At 33.3% G+C, this 18,682-nt stretch overlaps 1 protein-coding gene across 1 annotated transcript; it reads right to left on the bottom strand.

Moving 5' to 3' along the window:
• Positions 1-5,086: 5,086 nt before the first annotated feature.
• Positions 5,087-15,672, bottom strand: LOC128162102 (ficolin-1-like). Its single transcript, XM_052825302.1, has 6 exons — positions 15,523-15,672; positions 15,400-15,418; positions 13,471-13,553; positions 13,210-13,306; positions 12,808-12,972; positions 5,087-5,407 (listed from the first exon to the last, which is right to left on the bottom strand). The coding sequence occupies exons 1-6, from the start codon at positions 15,655-15,657 to the stop codon at positions 5,163-5,165; spliced, it is 744 nt and encodes a 247-aa protein (XP_052681262.1). The 5' UTR covers positions 15,658-15,672; the 3' UTR covers positions 5,087-5,162.
• Positions 15,673-18,682: the final 3,010 nt, after the last annotated feature.

Below are 18,682 nucleotides of genomic sequence, written 5' to 3'. Positions count from 1 at the left end.
GTATCATACACCGTAAATAAAAAATGTAAAAGCTTGTGTTTACGCAGTGCATACGCAAGGTGATGTGAGTAGAGTATGCCCAATTTTAAGTGATATACGGGGTACCGTTGAAATACGAAATCTTGCAGATCAATTTAAGTTTGTTTAACTGTATAGTATGTTTGGTAGTTCCTTTTAAATTCCCATCACTTGTAATCTTGTTTAATCACAATAATCAATTATAAACCATCGATAACTGCATTTCTGCGGATGATAGGTTTAGAATATAGGAGTAAATTCCAAAATCATGTAAGCGAAAAAAAATTTTCAACAAGTATATATTTAAGATATCTAAAGAACACACTGAGAATTCATCTGACCATGTCAGATGTTTTGGTCGTTTGGTAAACACAATTGATATGGTCGAAACATTTTTTAAAAAGTAATTACTTTTTACAAAGAAAAATACTTTGATTTTTAAGAGATCGCTGGCAGAAAATAGATATGTAAAAATTCTTTTCCAAAAAAAATCTAAAAGTTTGTTTCCACTTTCCACTGTATTTCTTTATTTTTCAACACAATGCGACACTTATTATGTCACCAGGTAAACAGGTGGGTGGCTGTCTGTCAAAATACCGGTTCTTATTTGCTTGATGGTTAGAGCACTGGCACGGTATGCCAGAGGCCTTGGGTTCGAAACTTGGTTGAGACTTTGCTTTTCACAACCTGTTAAATTTGAATCCAACGTACAAATCCCATGGTCACTCCCTGGCAATATGTTTTACAACTTTTCATTTACTCGTAAAGGTGTAATGGTAAATTTGAGGACAAAGTTCTACCAAGAGGCCAGGAGGTGTTACATTTATCAAAAACCAGAGAATGTAGCATAACAATTGCTGGAATCAAAATACTTGGTAAAAAATAAAACACTTAAATAACTTTCCAAATTTTCATGAAGCTATGAATATTGTTATGATTATTTAAATTATATTAAATAATTTTAAGGTTTCCAATGCAAATAGACCATATTTTGTATCGGAAATATAAATGAATGGTCCAAAAACTATTTTGTTCCCTATGTTTGCTATTAGCAATTCAAAATATAGCATGAAATAAAAAACCGAATCAAAAAGTATTTCGTGTATTATGCCTTTGGTGAATGAATAACTGCATGCATGTGTACCTTTCAATTACACATTCACATGCATGTGGTAAAGGGTAAAAATTGATCTTTTGCGTATAAAGGGTCGTAAAAACTTCTTTGTACATATATTAAAGTTAAAAGTAAAGAAAATTAAGAGTCAGAATCGTGAGAAAAAACCCTTTAAATTAACTGACTTTGTAAAGATTGGCGTATTGCATTCAACCACTATTATTAGTTCGGACGACGTACAGGTTTTATTTCACTAAACCGATCCCACGCAAAGATGATGCTGGTCACAAGCTAGAACACGTGCGAGGACATATTGTTAGTAAGAACGCGCCCTTTTTACGGTTGTAAGTGGACCTTATCACCAGCAGCACTATTGGTAATTAGAATTTAAACCAAAAAATAAATCTTTATACATGTAACTTCATACGAAATTTGCATGACGTTTTGAGTATTATTGATTATTGAACGCGGCTACGGTAGGTCGACTGTTAAAGTTATCCCACAATTATGTTCTTTTTTGCTTCGCTCAGCCGAACATAAATTATTTCAAGTTCATAATCATATAAATATTTTGCGACTAAGTGGTCGTAGCTAAGTTGTCGAATGGCAATAGAGCCTGGGTACTGGGTCTAAATACCACAAGAACCGTATAACTCCTTCCAAGAAAATAGTTCCCAGCTATAACATTAACTCCTAAGGTAACCGCTACTTATATGAAAACGCGATACAAATGGAACACCGAATAGTCAAGACAGCCTGAGTGCGGCACCCAAACCCAAAGGCACCGGGATCGAACCTCAAATGTACAAACCAATTTTTAAAAATTTTATATTGAAACGAAAAGAAATATATTACTACTTTACAATCAAATTTCAAAATACACTTTACTTAAAAAAAACTATTGTACAAGAAAAAGCTGTGATTCCATGGGTCTAACAAAGGAAGTTCACTGGATAGTATTTGATTCAGATTTTTTATCGACTTAAGACTTTGCTCTCAATTCAACTGGTAACAAAAGTACGATTTTAGTCAAAGCGACCCGGGTGAGAAAACCGAATGAAGAATATCATCAAATGGCCGCAACTTTATGTCAATGCATTTTAACTTTGTTGGGAATTGATGATGCTACATGTAGTACGATGTTCGGTTTTATACATATTTTTTGTATTTTATTCATATCTCTTTACTTCTAATTTGTTTCCTAGTGTAACGTGTGTCCAGCCGAGCGGTTGCTTTTATTTATTTGGACACGTACCCGGTTACACGCGGGATTCTGCAGAGCATTTTATTATAAATTGGCCTGTTGTCTTTCAGGCTAAAAACGAACTGAATCAATATATATACGTTGATTACTTTAATAAATTTACTTAATCAAGATATTTACGACGATTGGCACTTAATCAAATATTAATTTCACAGGGATTTATCTAAGCCCAAATCAACCACAAGTTTCCCCTTGTTATACTTACCCAATGTCCCCGACCACTAGCTCAGGCTACAAAACTACCCCTTTACCAATGTCCCCAGACAATTGGCATAACCAAGGGTTCAGGCTACTGACTTGAGGTCTCTAACCAGTTGATTTCCCCAGCTCCCTTTGACACTGGTGTACAGGCTTATTCAGCCTTTATTGCCAAGTGTCAAAGCTACGGTGGTTTATCAACTGGTGCAACCTATACTATAAGGCTTATTCAGCCTTTTGTAGCCTTTCATCTAATAAGACCTATTCCGCCCTATTATGTAGCCTTTACTTACTCTATGCTCCTAGAGATCTTCTCAGTCTGGCTGCAGTTACCTCACTCTCTAGCCTCGGCACATTCCATCTTTACTTCCAAGGGGGAGCAGACTATTACCATGGAAATACCCTGTACTTCCCTATTTTCTTTAATTGGTACGACCTGATTCGTCACACTAGACACAGAGCTCAGTAAGGACGTTAAAGTCAAATTCACTATATGACAGCAAATCAGTTACACAAGGAGTTATTTTACTAATCAAATACTACTGTAAAAATAAAGAAAATGTAATCATTTGTTTAAGATTGATTAAGGTTTAAGTTTATTTGACGGAAGTAAAAATTAATAAAAATCCTAGATGGTGTCATAATATTTGACCTGTTGATATGACCTTGAAATTTGTTTGACATAAAGTCTAAACACTGGTGGTTGTTGTATCCAAATTGCAAGTCTTTACTTTGAAAACAACACAAGTTACGCATTTTTAAATGATATAAGGTTAAATTGCACAAAAATCATATGAACACCATATAACCGTATGTTTCAAAATTATCAAAATACGTTGTAGCTCAATTTATGTCAGCTTTGAGTAATTAACTGGTATAATTTATATATTTTTTGTTAATATAATGGATTGAAATTAGTTTTTAAATAATATTTAGTTATATTTTTCTGTATTTGAGAAAATATTTCAAATAAATAATTTCAGGGGTGTTCGTGCTACCTTAATTAAATGAAAAGCGAATAAATGTTTAAAGATTAGTATCTTTAAATCAGAATTGATATGTTAAAAACTATACAAAGTATGTATTTCAAAAAAAGTTAATGTATTTTATGAGCATCTTTGTTTATCTGTAACTGTTAGTTAAAACAGGTCGAGACCATTAGATTTTGTGATGTCGGCATAAATTTGTATACAAAATTAGCTATATGTTTACGTTTATTGACATACCAATCAGGTGAATGAGTTGCAAGGCATTGTGGGCTACTACAAGTTTCAGTGTATACAAAGAGTATTGAAAATATATATCATTTTGAATTGTTCTTTGAAAGCTCATTTTCAATTATTTTTCAGAATCAATGAAATAAATAGAGAAACCATGTCTGATCTTTTATTTCTATGCTAACATTTGAAAAATATTGCCTATGAGGCCTTATATCAAACCTATTTAAATACCCCATTGTCAAAGTTCAAAAGAGAGGTACGTCCTATCATATTTGAAGCATTGAGTACGTTTATCACGTGATGCCCCAGGTTTGGGACAACATTAGTAGAATTTTGATATTTTCTTCAGGGACACTCATCAGAATACTTAGTGTACAAATACTACATGATCCATAGTTTGTACATCTGTACATGTATTTGTATATTTGTTCATTTCTACTATCGTGGCTATTTACGTATGTTAAAAAATGTACAATTATCTGCATTTATTAATGGTTTTCAAAAATTAAGTCACAAATAAACAATTATTGAGTTTTTCCTTATCAAAATGTGCTTGTTCTTGTATACGTATGCATGCCAGTCTATTGATACATGTACTGATCGATTTTGAGGCATCGATTGATAAATTGAAACAATAGTATTTTTCAATGTGAGCATGGAACAAAGTCTACGGTACGTAATCTTTCCTTTTATACCTTCTAAAGTAAAAACCAAGTTGTACGAATTGGCCGGCAAGCAATTATACTTTGTGTATAAAACAGCCACAAACCACGTGTACGTGTTGAAAAGTAAACACGTTGTAGACCATCATGCTTTGTGAAGCATTCAATGGATTGGAGAACCTGTTTGACGTAAAGTTTGTCACAAGTTAAATAATGCTATCCATATTAAAGGAGAAACGGGTTAAATATCTTCATGCATACCAATATTTTGTGATGGGTGCGTAAAAGCTGCAGGTTTCCGTTCGGTGGGGTGCAACTTTTGGATGCTTATAAAAGTTATTTTTAATGTTTAACCATCTTCGCTAGCCAAGGTTTTCTGATCCGCACCGCTTCTCACGAACGTTCGTGAGAAGCGGTGCGGATCAGAAACCCTTGGCTAGCGAAGATGATGTTTAACTTTAACTCAACATACAGAAGTAAAACTAAATTCGACTCTTATTATACTACAAACTCGTTGTTTTAAAGAAAAGCTTAGTTTAACACATGCTTTATTACATTTATCATTCTTCAATTCATTGAATGCACAAATGAATAGACATGTAGGAAAAACTGAATATTTTCAAGCATATTTGTTTTTAAAATATATGAACGATCCTTGTTTGATGAGTTCTTAATAGGTTGCATCCCTAAGATTTTCGAACCATCATTCTAACTTCCTTCATGGAGTAAAAGACACCGTTCCAGGAATTCCAATTGACCCCTTCGCCAAATTTAGTGTTCCCATATTCCCCGTTAAGATTTGCCCAGTGACATGCGTTATACCACCACGCTCCATGATATGTTGTTGCACAGTTCCCCCCCCCCCCCCAATTATCGTTGTCGTTGTCGTATGTGGTGAAGTACATTCCGTCATGCTTCCACATACTGTCTCCTGGAATACGGTTTAACAATAAAAAGATTAAAAATCATATCATTTTTTTTCATTTCAAATCATGTCCCAACTACGGTAATATTATAACGAACATGTAAGCTTCCACATTTTATCACAAAACGAAATAAAAATTTGAAGCAACACTTGTATCCCAAAGTCCTCATATCGTTTTCATAAATTACGACTGAATACAAAAAAAATGTCATGCTTGTTTATCAGCATCAATGAGTTTGTTAACTATCATTTATGTGTGTGTTTACAATCAAATATAAAGATGTGATTATTCTTCAACATTCTATTTTGAGGATTATGGGTGGATGGACGGTTCATAACACTCAAAAACTCTAAATTATACCGGGCTACTTATATCTGTATATTTAAAAAATTTCAACACACATCCTCAATATCAATATGGTCAATGACTTAAAAAAACTTTTCTGACCTGATCACACTTTAAGTCATGCCTAGCGTATCATATCGGGGTGTGAATTGCTAAACACAACACGATTAGATGTCTGTCAAACTTTGATGTTAAGCATATTCATATGTGATGAATAAAAATACGTACCGAGCAAGTATACTTTTTAATTTATTTATTTAATTACACTCTAATCACTATGTGTTAAGTCCGTTTATGGAGACAGAGTAAGCCAGCCCAGGAAGTTAGGACCCTTGTAATATCCCGTGTAAACCCCTATTGTCCAGATTAGGAAATGTTGAAGAGAACATGCGCAAATAATCCGCGTTTCAACCTCTTTTTGCTGCTGACACTGGCCGGGATAAAACGCATAATCTGATCGCTTATCTAATCTACCGGAATCATCATCGGAAGCGTAAGTTAAGTGAAACTTCTAAATTCAAATTACTTTTTCTTATATTTTCATTTTGCGTATCTTTAGTTGCCTTACTTATAAAGAAAATTTTATAAAAAATCTATATGTAATATCTGCTTAATAAGGGTCTAATTTTTATTTTTGTAATTTCAGTCGTGCATATGGTCAATTAAATTATCGCTAATTTACTTAATGACATTTTCTCTACCAAACATCCATATTTATCGATAATTTATCATATATTAAAAATGTATGAATGATATAAATAACTTAAATTAACAGTTACACGTACGTGGAAAATATTTAATTTTCCGGTTTTTTTACCCCTTAAGACATCATGTTGAGAGCTAAACGCAAGTCCACGTCGCCATATGTCCGCCCGTTCAAAGCGCGTGGTACCCGGCTTACTTTCAACAACGCAACAGTATCAACGCCCAGTGTTGCCACAGCCAGTGCTGTGACAGTGATGCAAACAGGGCCCAGAAATGTTGCTCTAGCTCTCGTCATGCGGTTGCCTAAGGATCCGCGCTTTCATTTGATCATGCAGCCAATGTAGTTTCAATCCTCGCCCTCTAGTGTTGCCTAAGGTTCTGCACATGTTCCTGCCTGTGGGATTCCAACAATTTCTGCTTCTGGGTCATCTATATCCAACCCACCTGCGAATCAACGCGACGCATCTCCATCCCCGTCAGGTATGCTGCGTTAGCATACCTGATCGCTTATCTAATCTACCAATAGCTGTCCAACGTAGTTTAATGCTGTCTATCCCCACTAGTCCTCAGTCATTCCCACATCTTACCAACAACTCTACTTGCCTTGTAAGCGTATCCGATAATATTGCCTTCATATTCCGCAAACAACTAAGGACAAAATATGGGAAAAACAGTACATCGACTTGATTAAAGTCGTGCAATCTGATATTGATTCGGGGAATAAACAAAGAATTGCTATAGTTCAAGGTCAGTTGGTTCTTTAACCGAATCCCAATCAAAACAAAATCACTTCAATTCAATCATGGACCGGTGCATTCTTAATAATCGCCAGTATCTACCTCACAAAGTATCCAAATGACGCCTAGGGCATTCTAAACAACATGCAAATGATACGTTGGTGCCAATCGCAGACCTTCTTCAAACTGGATTGAGAATGACAGGGAATTCAGATTAAAAATGTCCAAGTATACGTCCACTCACTGGAGCTCAATCGATGCTGATCTTTGCTTGTTAAATATCTCCTCACAAGCACCAATGACCACTCAGCCTCCTTCCACTTTGAAAAGTTACGATTATAAATTCAGGGACTCTTGCACAAAGTGCTCGTGTTTATATCAACATTCTTGCATAAACCGCAGCAAAACTCACCTTCATTTTTTTTGCAGGCTAAGACCCCTTCAGACCGATATTACACAGCCAAACTTGCAATTCAACTCACGTCCACAACGTAATTCCGCTCTAAATCCCGTCAGACCGAGATTCAAGCCACTTCACCCTGGATAGAGATATATGGGACCTAAACCATAACTCAATTAATTAAAATTCACAATTTAAGAAATGCCTGGTGAATTTTACTTGTAAAAATATTGCAACCTTTTTGCTTAATGTGTTTTAAAAAGGGTTTGAGCTGAATTTTACGGGATTAAAAATACCATTAATACGCAAACACTTATAATCAGCAGTTTCCCATAAATCCCAATTCCTAAGTATTATTCAGAAAAAGTTCAACTGGGGCGAATGTCAGGTCCATTTTTAAATCCGCCTATGGCTAATATAAGGTGTAACCCAGTAGACGTGCTACCAAGGAAAGACGGTGGTTGGAGGCTTATAACAAATCTGTCAGCATTCGTTAGAAATGGTGTTCAACACCAATATTGAGCATGAATTATGTTACGTTTAGTATTCTTCATACGATCAAGCAATATAAATAATATTGTCTCATGGTAAGGCCTATTAACTTTGCAAAATGGATTTGTCCAGTGCCCTCCGACTTATTCCCATCTATCCATCAGACTTCTGTTTGTTGGGCCTGTTTATTGATGGAAAATACTATTTTGATAAATGTTTGCCATTTGGTTGCGCATTCGCTTGGTCAACGTTTGAACAATTTTCTATTTTTCCCAATTGGCTGGTTTCTAGAAGAGTGGGCAATGATAACACTATTCCTAATCTTGACGATTTCTTATTTATAGGTGAACAAAAGTCACAAGCGTACAAGTTGTAAACAAACGTCAACAATAAGGCGTATTTATTAACCACAACAAAACTCAATGTCCCTGTACAAAGTTGACGTTCCCTGGCCTAGGTATCACCACAATAAATTATACGATATTATACCTGATGACAAATCTATTAAACTTCAAGAAAACCTTACCTTACGTACTAAATGCAAAAAGGTAACATTGAGAGAAAATGCAGTCTCTTGTATGTTCTCTAATTTTTTTTATTTTTTTATTTTTGGAAAAGCACTCTCCGGCAGTAGATTCTTCAATGCAACAATAGGTATTAAAAGCCTCACCCATTCATAAAAATCACACATTCCATGAAACAGAATGTGGTTATATCTCCTAACCATTTTTTATTATAAAACTCCATTTCCATTATCAATTTGTTCCAACAACGAAACTTTATTACTTTTCACCGACAGTTGCGGCTCTTGTGGTGGATGCGCATTTTTTAACATTCATTGGACTTTTTAGTTTGACTTGAGATATGGACCCTAGAGTTGCGCTAAGACATTTCCTACTTAGAACTATACCTATCCTTGTAGCAAAATGGTTATGGTCGGAACAATTAGCAGCCCAAAAAATTATTGATAAATACCGACAACATGGCCTTAGTCCCCATTGTCAACTCCAAGTCAAGTAAGTCTGAAAAGGTTATGTCCTTGATTAGGCCTCTTGTGCTCATTTTTTAAAGTATAAATACCCACATGAGAGGATATCCATACCCCTCCTGCGGTACTGACCCGCTTAGGCCTCATCTAGAACATGGCGTATCCGCTGCTGTCTCGCACAATGCAGCCTTAACTTATCAGAAAGGACTGGATTCATGTTGCTCTTTAAGAAGTAAATACTCGCTCCCCGCGCTATGGCCATCTCTGCTTTATCAAATTATTAATTGTATAGCTTACCTTTCTGCAAACTCATGCTCTCATTCTACCGTAAGGTGTTATTTGAGTGCAATCAGTTAATAGTTGCTAATTCAAGGTAAGCAATACACCACTAAAGCATTTATTGTTTAGAATTTTTTTTTGAATGGTTGCATAGATTAAATCCATTTAAGGATATCTGCTCCCCTATAACTCTTCCTCTGTTAAGTCAGATAACGTCCTTATAACCACATGTATACACAAATTCAAACGAAGTCGTATTGTTTTCATCTGCATTTCAGTTAGCCTTTTTCTCCTTATAACCAGTCAGCGAGTTTACTTTTACAAGCAAAAAATCCACTCCTCTTTCCCTTGGTGATATTTCCATTTCGGAATCCGTAATAACCGTTACAATACGCAGTTCCATAACTGATCAACACTTCGCGGGCTCTACAATTCCTATTGACTTTGAACAATGCAGACACATCAAATTTCAGTCAATTTCGCAATATTTTGCAATTAGACCATTTCTTCAAGGCCTTCTATTTTGCCTTTCAATTCAAAACCCCTCACATCATACCAATATGCAAGGTTCGTCAGTTTTACCCAAAGCATTAAATTCTTAAGTTAAGTTACCTCCACATTTAAGTCCCGTTCATTCTGCATCGGTTGCGCCACTCATATGTATTCTACTGGTAGACTGGAAAAGAAAGTTAAAGGTAGAGGGTAATCGAACGCAATGTACTCGAACATTCGCATTTGATTACATATTATTCAATTACTCATTTACAGATTAACTCTAGTGATAGGTTTTTCAGATATTCATTTTGGAAGTTCCATGATACGTAATGCATCCGAACATGCCATCGTGAACTACGGTAACCACCACCTCAACCTCAAGCCTTACAATTTGTCAGATGGTTCGGCAAAGGAGGCATGATCTGGGAAGCCCTTGAACCCTATCTGCATAACATGGTCAGCATGTTTGGTCAACCAGGCGTAAAAGTAGTGCATTATGGTGGAGATAGTATTGCCTCGATGCCTTTGCGTCGACTTTAAAAATTTATGAAACTTACCATCTCCAACATGCAATCTCATTTTCCAACATGCAAAAATATTTGGTCGCAGATTTTACCAAGAAATTACTATGGAAATTCATATTCATTGCTGCAGAAAACCTATCAATACTCACCATGAACCTTCATCATGTGAAGAGGCGGGGGGGGGGGGGGGTTAATTCATTCATTACCCAGATTTTGGTTGTTGCTTGCCGAAACTGTACAGTGATGGAACCCTGTTATTTATCCGACATTGGACAATTCATATTTTTGAATATTATGCTGGCTGGTTTGTATAAAGTCATTATTCAGAACATCACCTGCTATAGTTCTCGATAATGTGCGTATTACCTAAAATATTAGTGTTAGCTTAGTGTTGATTCCCAGTAATTTCGTCTTGGTTTATACAAAAATTATTGGCTTGTGACGGGTGCCTTCCTTCTATCAGCAAGCTGATCAATGGAATGCATGGATCCGCATTTTGAAATGAGTCCCGCTGCACATTTTACTTTAGTCAAGGGTCTACGTATAGTTATATTGGCTCCTGCCATTTTCATTAAATTTGCTTAACCATATACTCTTGAAAAGTAGATGTAGTTTATTGCCATTTATCATTGTCATTGTCATATTATGTTTTTTTCCGGGTAAAATCATTTATTATAAAAAACGTCAGTTCAATACCATTTATCATTGTCTTATAAACAATATCATTGACTTAAAAACCTTATTATTTACTTATAAACCTAATCATTGACTTATAAACATTATCAATTACTTAATCATTGTTATATATATATATATATATATATATATATATATATATATATATATATATATATATATATATATATATATATATATATATATATTTATATATATATATATATATATATATATATATATATATATATATATATATATATATATATATATATATATATCTATATATATGTATCAATTTATCGATATCATTACGGGCTGCAAGAAGGGGGTCCGTTATTTGATATACATTAAGTTATTGTAACTGCATTTCTGCAGGATAGCCTTTTTTAATAAAATGAATATTAAGCTTATTTTAATGAACCAAAAGTACATTTTCATGTAAAAATATGTTGTATGCCTTTAAAAAATGTTACATATGTTTTGTCATACTCGTAAATGTAAAGGAGACTGTCGAGTTAGGCGCGTTTTAACCGAGACTATGATATATTCGGAAAATTTAGGAGTTTTTCTTTCTTTTGAATACAATGTGTCGGGATCAGTATACGGGACATACTAATGACCTGAAACACTAAAGACCAGAATGACGTGAAATTTTATATAAATGATATATTTGAATTTCTATATTCTGCGTCAAATAAAATGACTTTGTGTGTGTATTTATTATATTTCCATGTGAAATATGGTAGGACAATATCATGAAATGACATCCATATCAATTATTTACGCAAACATATGAAAAACCTGAAAATTTGAAATGACCTGAAGATTTGTGCTTACCTGATTTATTTTTAATTCTTTTGAGAACCTCATACAATTAAATAACCATGATTATCTTCATAAACTTAGTGTAGATAAGATTTATAATTTCATTTAGGGAAAAACCATCCGGCTTATTTTTTACCTTTAAAATTGTGTAGTCTCAACCGCATAAGCATTATCTTACATTTACCTTTAAAATAAGACATTTCTATCTTATTATATAGTCCTTTGAAATTATATAAACTAATGCATTAAGTTTTAATTCAAAACAATGCAACAAAAAAGGGGGTTTGAAATACATAATCTTCAAGAGAATAATGATGGGTTTAACTTATGTATGTGAATAATGTACAAATAAATGTGTTCGCCATTACTTCATAATATGGCAGTGGTCAAACAATTACCGTTAGAAATGCTTACAGTAACAATCAAAGTTAGTATTACAAACTCGTTAATTTCTTCTTTGTGGTGTGTTTTTTATGTAAACAGCCAATGATGATTCATACAATAATCCTGTTTGGCGGCCAATTTGACGCTTGCGTCAATATGTTTTCTTGTTGATTCATTTTTGTACAATAAATAATAAAGCCTTGACAGAAACTGCCAACACGTTTCTACTACTCTGTTTTGTCGAAATAATTTCGCTTCGTAATAATTACAGAGTTATAAAACAGTTTGACATGCACTTTTGGGGCAACACACTCATTATATTAACAAAAAACTGTTATTAGTATGATGTGATCATATCGAGAAAAAAATATAAAATATCTATTAAAATGCTTAAATGCAAGCAACTATAATATTGTGTTCTTCATGTGGTACATGTAACACTGTTTACTTTTGAAAACTGGAAAACAAAGCATTTAAAAATCTGAATATTTTGATATCTAAAAGAACAAATTCTGATTTTATTTTCATTTGCATAAAATAAAAGAATACGTACCTGCATCTCCAGAATAACCAGTTACGTTTAGTCTATATTTAAAGCTGTCAGATTCAACATAAAATGTTGAATACTCTGCATATTTCCAAACACAGTCCTGGTCCACCATTTCGATTCTAAGATACGTATACCCATCATTTGTTAATTCATGGATGTTTTGGTTACCTTAAAATAAACATATCAATTCCTTTAAGAAATATATAAAATGACAGACACAAAAACGCTGGATGTTAAACATGCTAACAATACGCTTGGGTATTATATACGTAGATGCTTGATTTACCACTCTTAAGTCTTTTTTTGTCATACGCACATTGTATTCTACACGGTTTTAAGTTACTGCGAAAATTTCCCCGACGCGTAAATATGTTCACAGTATTTGTTTTCTAACAAATATCGTACCTAACCAGAACTCCGAGTCATGAGATCCAAAGCCGTTTTCATATTCCATCCAATTTCTCCAAAAATTCTCGGATCCATCAATCCGTCTCTGAATGAGCTGTTTTTATAAAAAATAAAAAATAATCAAATTTAACAATTCATAAATCATGTATTTTTTTTAAAGTCGGGCAAAAGAGTCTGCACTTACATTCAGAGAGAGAGAGAGAGAGAGAGAGAGAGAGAGAGAGAGAGAGAGAGAGAGAGAGAATGAGATTGACTAACCATCCATTGATGATTTCCCTGATTACATAAGGTAGAAATGCGTTGCCCATTTGCCAATTTTACAGAGCAATAAGAATCTGTGCCTACAAAGAAAAATTTAAAAAGAAATCTTTGCAGTATCTTAATTTGGGGAAAATTGGAAACGTTCGCGGCTATGGTATGCCAACTTTCAGCGGTGAATTGACTAAAAATTCCCCCGATCAACAATACGTCAGAATAAACAGCATTTTATTTATATATTTACTACAGAAACCTGTCTTTTTAAAGCTGATATTTTGCCCATATTATAATAAATGCTACAGGCAAAAATATTTACTGGAAAGTCTTCTCAAGGAACATATCTCCAAATTCTCTGTAATATGTATATTTATATTCATTGCTGACGTAACCAGTATGTTTTATACATGTAGATAAGATCATTGCCGAGAGAAGTGTAAACAAGGATACCAAAGATTAAGAAGAGTGCATGTTATTTAGGACATATTCAGAATAATACGAGAATGAATATTTTGTTTCATCCGGAATTGTAATAAATTAAGCAGAAGGGTATTTATATGGTTCGACCGGCTTTTCCTCTGCCAGTGTGTATAAAAATGGAAAAATATAACACAACCCCACATATTCTAAAATATGAATTTTGCAAACATAAGAAGGACATGATCTAGAATGCTTGAAGAGTCCTGTTAGAAACCATTTGTTTCGATGGCATAAATGGAAATTACATAGTATCTTTGATGAAATTGAAAAAGTTGAGAGAGTTGAGTGAGTTTTTGGTAGATTATGACTTTTTTATGCGAATAGAAATATAGTAACAATGTAGTAAACATAAACTAAATACTGGTCAAATTATGGTATCATACGTTGTAATGAACCCCGCGGGAGTGTTACACTTTTTGTTTATTAGTTTAGGTGAAATCGTATTCTATTTTTAACTGTCACATTATGCCATGGCAAGGCAATTTCAAATAGGAACTCGACTCCATTGCATAAATATAATTCCTAAGTGAACATATTCAATTGTTTTTATAGATGGAATTGTTTTTGTCTACAAAATGCAATTTTAATAATGACTATAGTTTCTAAGATCATCAAACTTTGAGTTGCCTTAATCTACCAGCCTTTATTGTAAATTTATTTATGATATCTTAAATGTGTGATAGTGTTAATAACAGGTTTACTACGTCCACGTCCACGTTAGAATCGCTTGAATTGTAGTCCTAGCTAGTGGGTTTACCTTTAATTAAGCTAGGTTGACAGAGCTTTAGTCTTTTAAACCGAATGGTATCGAGTTCGTGCCTACTTGTGGACGTTTCTACCATAAATATAATTTGTTACTTTTGAAATAAACCAAAATAAAACATCTATAGAAATTTGAAATGTGTGAGGTCTTTAAGAGATTAACATCTTAAAAGTAAAAGGAGAATAAATTGATAGTATGCATATACACTGCCACGCTCCTACTAGCACTACATGTAACTACATTTTTATCTGTTAAGCTCAGTTGACAGAGCTTTGTTTTTTAAAACCTACTTCATTTAATTATAGAACTCTTCCTTCCTTGCTGACATTTAAAGAAAAAAGATCCCAGGAAAAATACTTGAACATCCTGAGATTACTTACACAAGGCTATAACACTATTTCAAACGTCGGTCTTTGTTTGAAACAGTTGTATTTTTTTCCAAATTTTAATTATATTTTTTACTCATTTATACACTTTAACAAATTTTACACTAAGCCTTTTAATTTTTAGTTTTTAGGGAGTGTCAAATGCGGTACGGCAATTCACAATCAAATTAAAAAAATGAAACACGATTTGATTAGGCAATACCATACATCACAATTAACTTATTTTCTAAACAACAAGCATTTTTAAGATTGACAAATTTGAATATAATGAAATAAAAGTAAAACAGTTTTTAAAGATCTTACCAATACTGATTTCAGTGAACTAAAATAAAACAAAAAAAACCCCCTGAATTCAAATCTGAAAAACAATATGAATAGCCATCAAAATTAAATAATAAACAAGAACATAAATTTGAGCACATAAACCTTCTCATATCTGACGGCTTCTGATGCCGTGTGAGATGCTATAAGAGCGGTAAATCCACGCAGAAGACGGCACGTTTTTGATATGCTTTCTATGATATCAAACCCAACACACTGTGAAAGAGCAGTACAAGGCATAACACATTGTAACCGAGCGGAAACTTTCTGATTATTTATCGGAAACTCGTCGAGAATGCACGAATTTGATGTTGTGTTGCCCGATTGCACATAGCGAAATGTGTGTCCTGCTGTGGATGAAAAACACATTGCGAGTTTTTCAGAAAAGGCAAGAAAACAAATTAATAAAAAGAGTTTCATGTTGTCTGGTGTCTCTTGTCTGTCCATGTGAAGTTCAAATTTATATACTATGGAACTATTCAATATTTCCATAGTTCTAACCAAACAAAACACAATTAAAACCTATTTTTAAGGGTACGATATAAAACAAATTAGTTTGAAACTTTTATAAAATATTCTGTGTCATTATACTATTAGAAACTTTCCAGTTAACCTAAAACTATTCATTTAAAGTACATTCTTGTTTACAATTTAAATATTGATTAACTAATAATCATCTAATTGCGATACACGTAATAACTGTATCGGTTTAAGACATTGTGTAAGATGATCAAAGTAAATACATAAGTGTTGACAGACATGTTTAATTGGGTGTAAAAAATATTGCAGGCATATAAATTGCATGTATACTTAACATAAATGCAAAACAAGCAGCAAAAGTCAATTCCTCACTTTCGAAAATCTGTAGCATGAAATTACTGATAAAATCAATTCACTCAGTTTGAATGTACAGTAAAAAAATAACAGGTAATAAAAAACACACCCCCTCCCCCTAAAAAACCGAAAACAAAACAAAACAAAAAAAGACAAAAACAAATCAAACCTAGGTTTCCAGGTAACTGATTTTAAAATAGTCATGAATAAAGAACATACCAATGCAATGAACGATGTAAAAATTATCTATTATAGTTACTTGATTTGATGTTGACATTTTAAAAGCAAAAGAATGCATGAATAACTGTTTGAAAATAGAAGAATGTCTATATTCCAACGCCAACAGCTAGGTTGTCCTTTGGCTAGGGTAGATTTTTGTCTCTTAATGCGTGTAGGAATTACCATAAGGTAAAAGAGGGTAACACACTAAGAGAATGTAAATATACATGTAAAGCTGTAATTTGCAGTGAATGTATACATATGAATGTATAAAGCATATAGTATCCGATGTGATATTTATGAGATATTCAAATGCACATTTTGGCAGAAAATAGCAGATAAAATCTAGTGTGTGTACATGTAGACAATATTTTTTTTTATTGAGGATGTCTTCTTTTGCGTTAAAAATACAAATGGAAATTATTTCAAAAACGTCTACATATAACATACTCCACATCTAATAAGCTTGTAACATATCTGAATATTAAAATGTTAAAAAGAATGGAGTCCTTAAAATATTTAGAAAATATTCCTGTCTTTGTCATAACGGGAGCGTCATTGTCCCAATCTAGTTGGTGTGATTTGTGGAAGCTACCTGTTTCGTATAGGTACATGTAAACGTGGATTATTTAGGTTGATTGGCAAACTATCTATGTTGTGGCAACTATTACTTAAATCTTTTCAGGACACAAAATGGCGACTAGATTTCTTAGCTAAAGATTGTGGGATTCAGGATCTGACACAGTTTAATTTAGTTTATATTGATTTTTGGGAGTTGATTTTAATCAACTCTCCTATGCAGTTACTCTGGCAAACCGAAAGTGAAACAGTGTTTGGACCTAAGCACAAATCATCACCGCTGACAAAATTTAGTTCTTGAAAATAATCGATACATTCGATGTCATGTATCTTGAAGCATTGGTTTTTAAGAAACTTATTTATGAATACCTTGAAAATAGTCAGGTGTTAAATAGTACGAACAATTTAGATATTTTTTGCAATCGTATGTATTCATACGCCAGGGTTCAATAAAGTCTCCTTCAACCATCGGCTGTCTCCGTAAATCTCCGACAAGCAGAGATTCATTCTATATTAAGAGGTCGCGTCATCAAGCTATCACGTGACCTGGTGAACATTCTTGTCTGTTGGAGATTAACGGAGATAGCCGAGCATCTGGTTGAACGAGACTAGAGTTCATGATTCTTGAATCCATACATTTTTTTAATATTTCGATTACTTATACATAGTTTGATGTAATCAATACTATCTTTAATCATTACACAGCAAGATTCATACGGGGTTTTTCTCAAAATTCTTGTCGGAAAAGTCCGAGAATTCATATTATTTAAATGTGCGTAATTCAAAGACAGATTATCAACTACTTGCCAAGCAAAGTAACATATCGTTGATTTTAAAATGAATAATAATCGATAAAATCAACTCCCGTCAGTACTTCAGTACTTTCATTCTTCTTCTTGCTCTACAACAATTATTAATCCTATTCTTAGTAATAACACTGCACATATGCTTTGTACAGGATGATAGATATTTTACTTTTTAAAAATTCTTAAAATTGGTTATAACATTACTCTTAATCAAGGAAATTTCGCGTATTTCACTCTGTTTGGTGCTACTGTAACATTGACTTTTACCTGAAGGTACAAAACTAAATAAATTTAATTAGTTGTAAGATGGTATTTAACATTTAATTTTATATGTTTATATCAATTTGTAACAAATCGCATCTAATTAAACAATTATTGCTGGTTTTTATCACGTTGATTAATATTAGTATGATATTTATTAAACCCGCATTGACTAAAAAAAAGCATTAAGTGTATTGCAGTGTAAGAACAGAGCTGGTTACCATTCTTTTTAGAAATAGGTTAGCCTTGATTTTTTGATTTTCATTACTAGAGCAGTGATTGTCATTTTTTAAAACACGCTTTAACAAATATACGCGCACAAGTCACAGTGTTCGGGTTATTAAAATACACGAATGAGAGGCAACTTGATAGGATTTTGAACTTATATAAAGAGTGTGTAACGATAAGTGTAACAATTATTAGTCAGATTTATAGGAAAATAATGTATGTTTGTGAATATATGTCAGCTTGAATAAAACAAAACTTGCTGTATTTGTCACACCTTGACTTTTTTCGTCTATGAAGTAAAAATTAGTCGAGTTCCAAGAATGATCATTTAATGTTAA

The sequence above is a fragment of the Crassostrea angulata genome, chromosome 9, assembly GCF_025612915.1.
Source record: "Crassostrea angulata isolate pt1a10 chromosome 9, ASM2561291v2, whole genome shotgun sequence".
Classification (NCBI taxonomy): Eukaryota; Metazoa; Mollusca; class Bivalvia; order Ostreida; family Ostreidae; genus Magallana; species Magallana angulata.
This window is presented reverse-complemented; position numbering and strand designations above follow the sequence as displayed.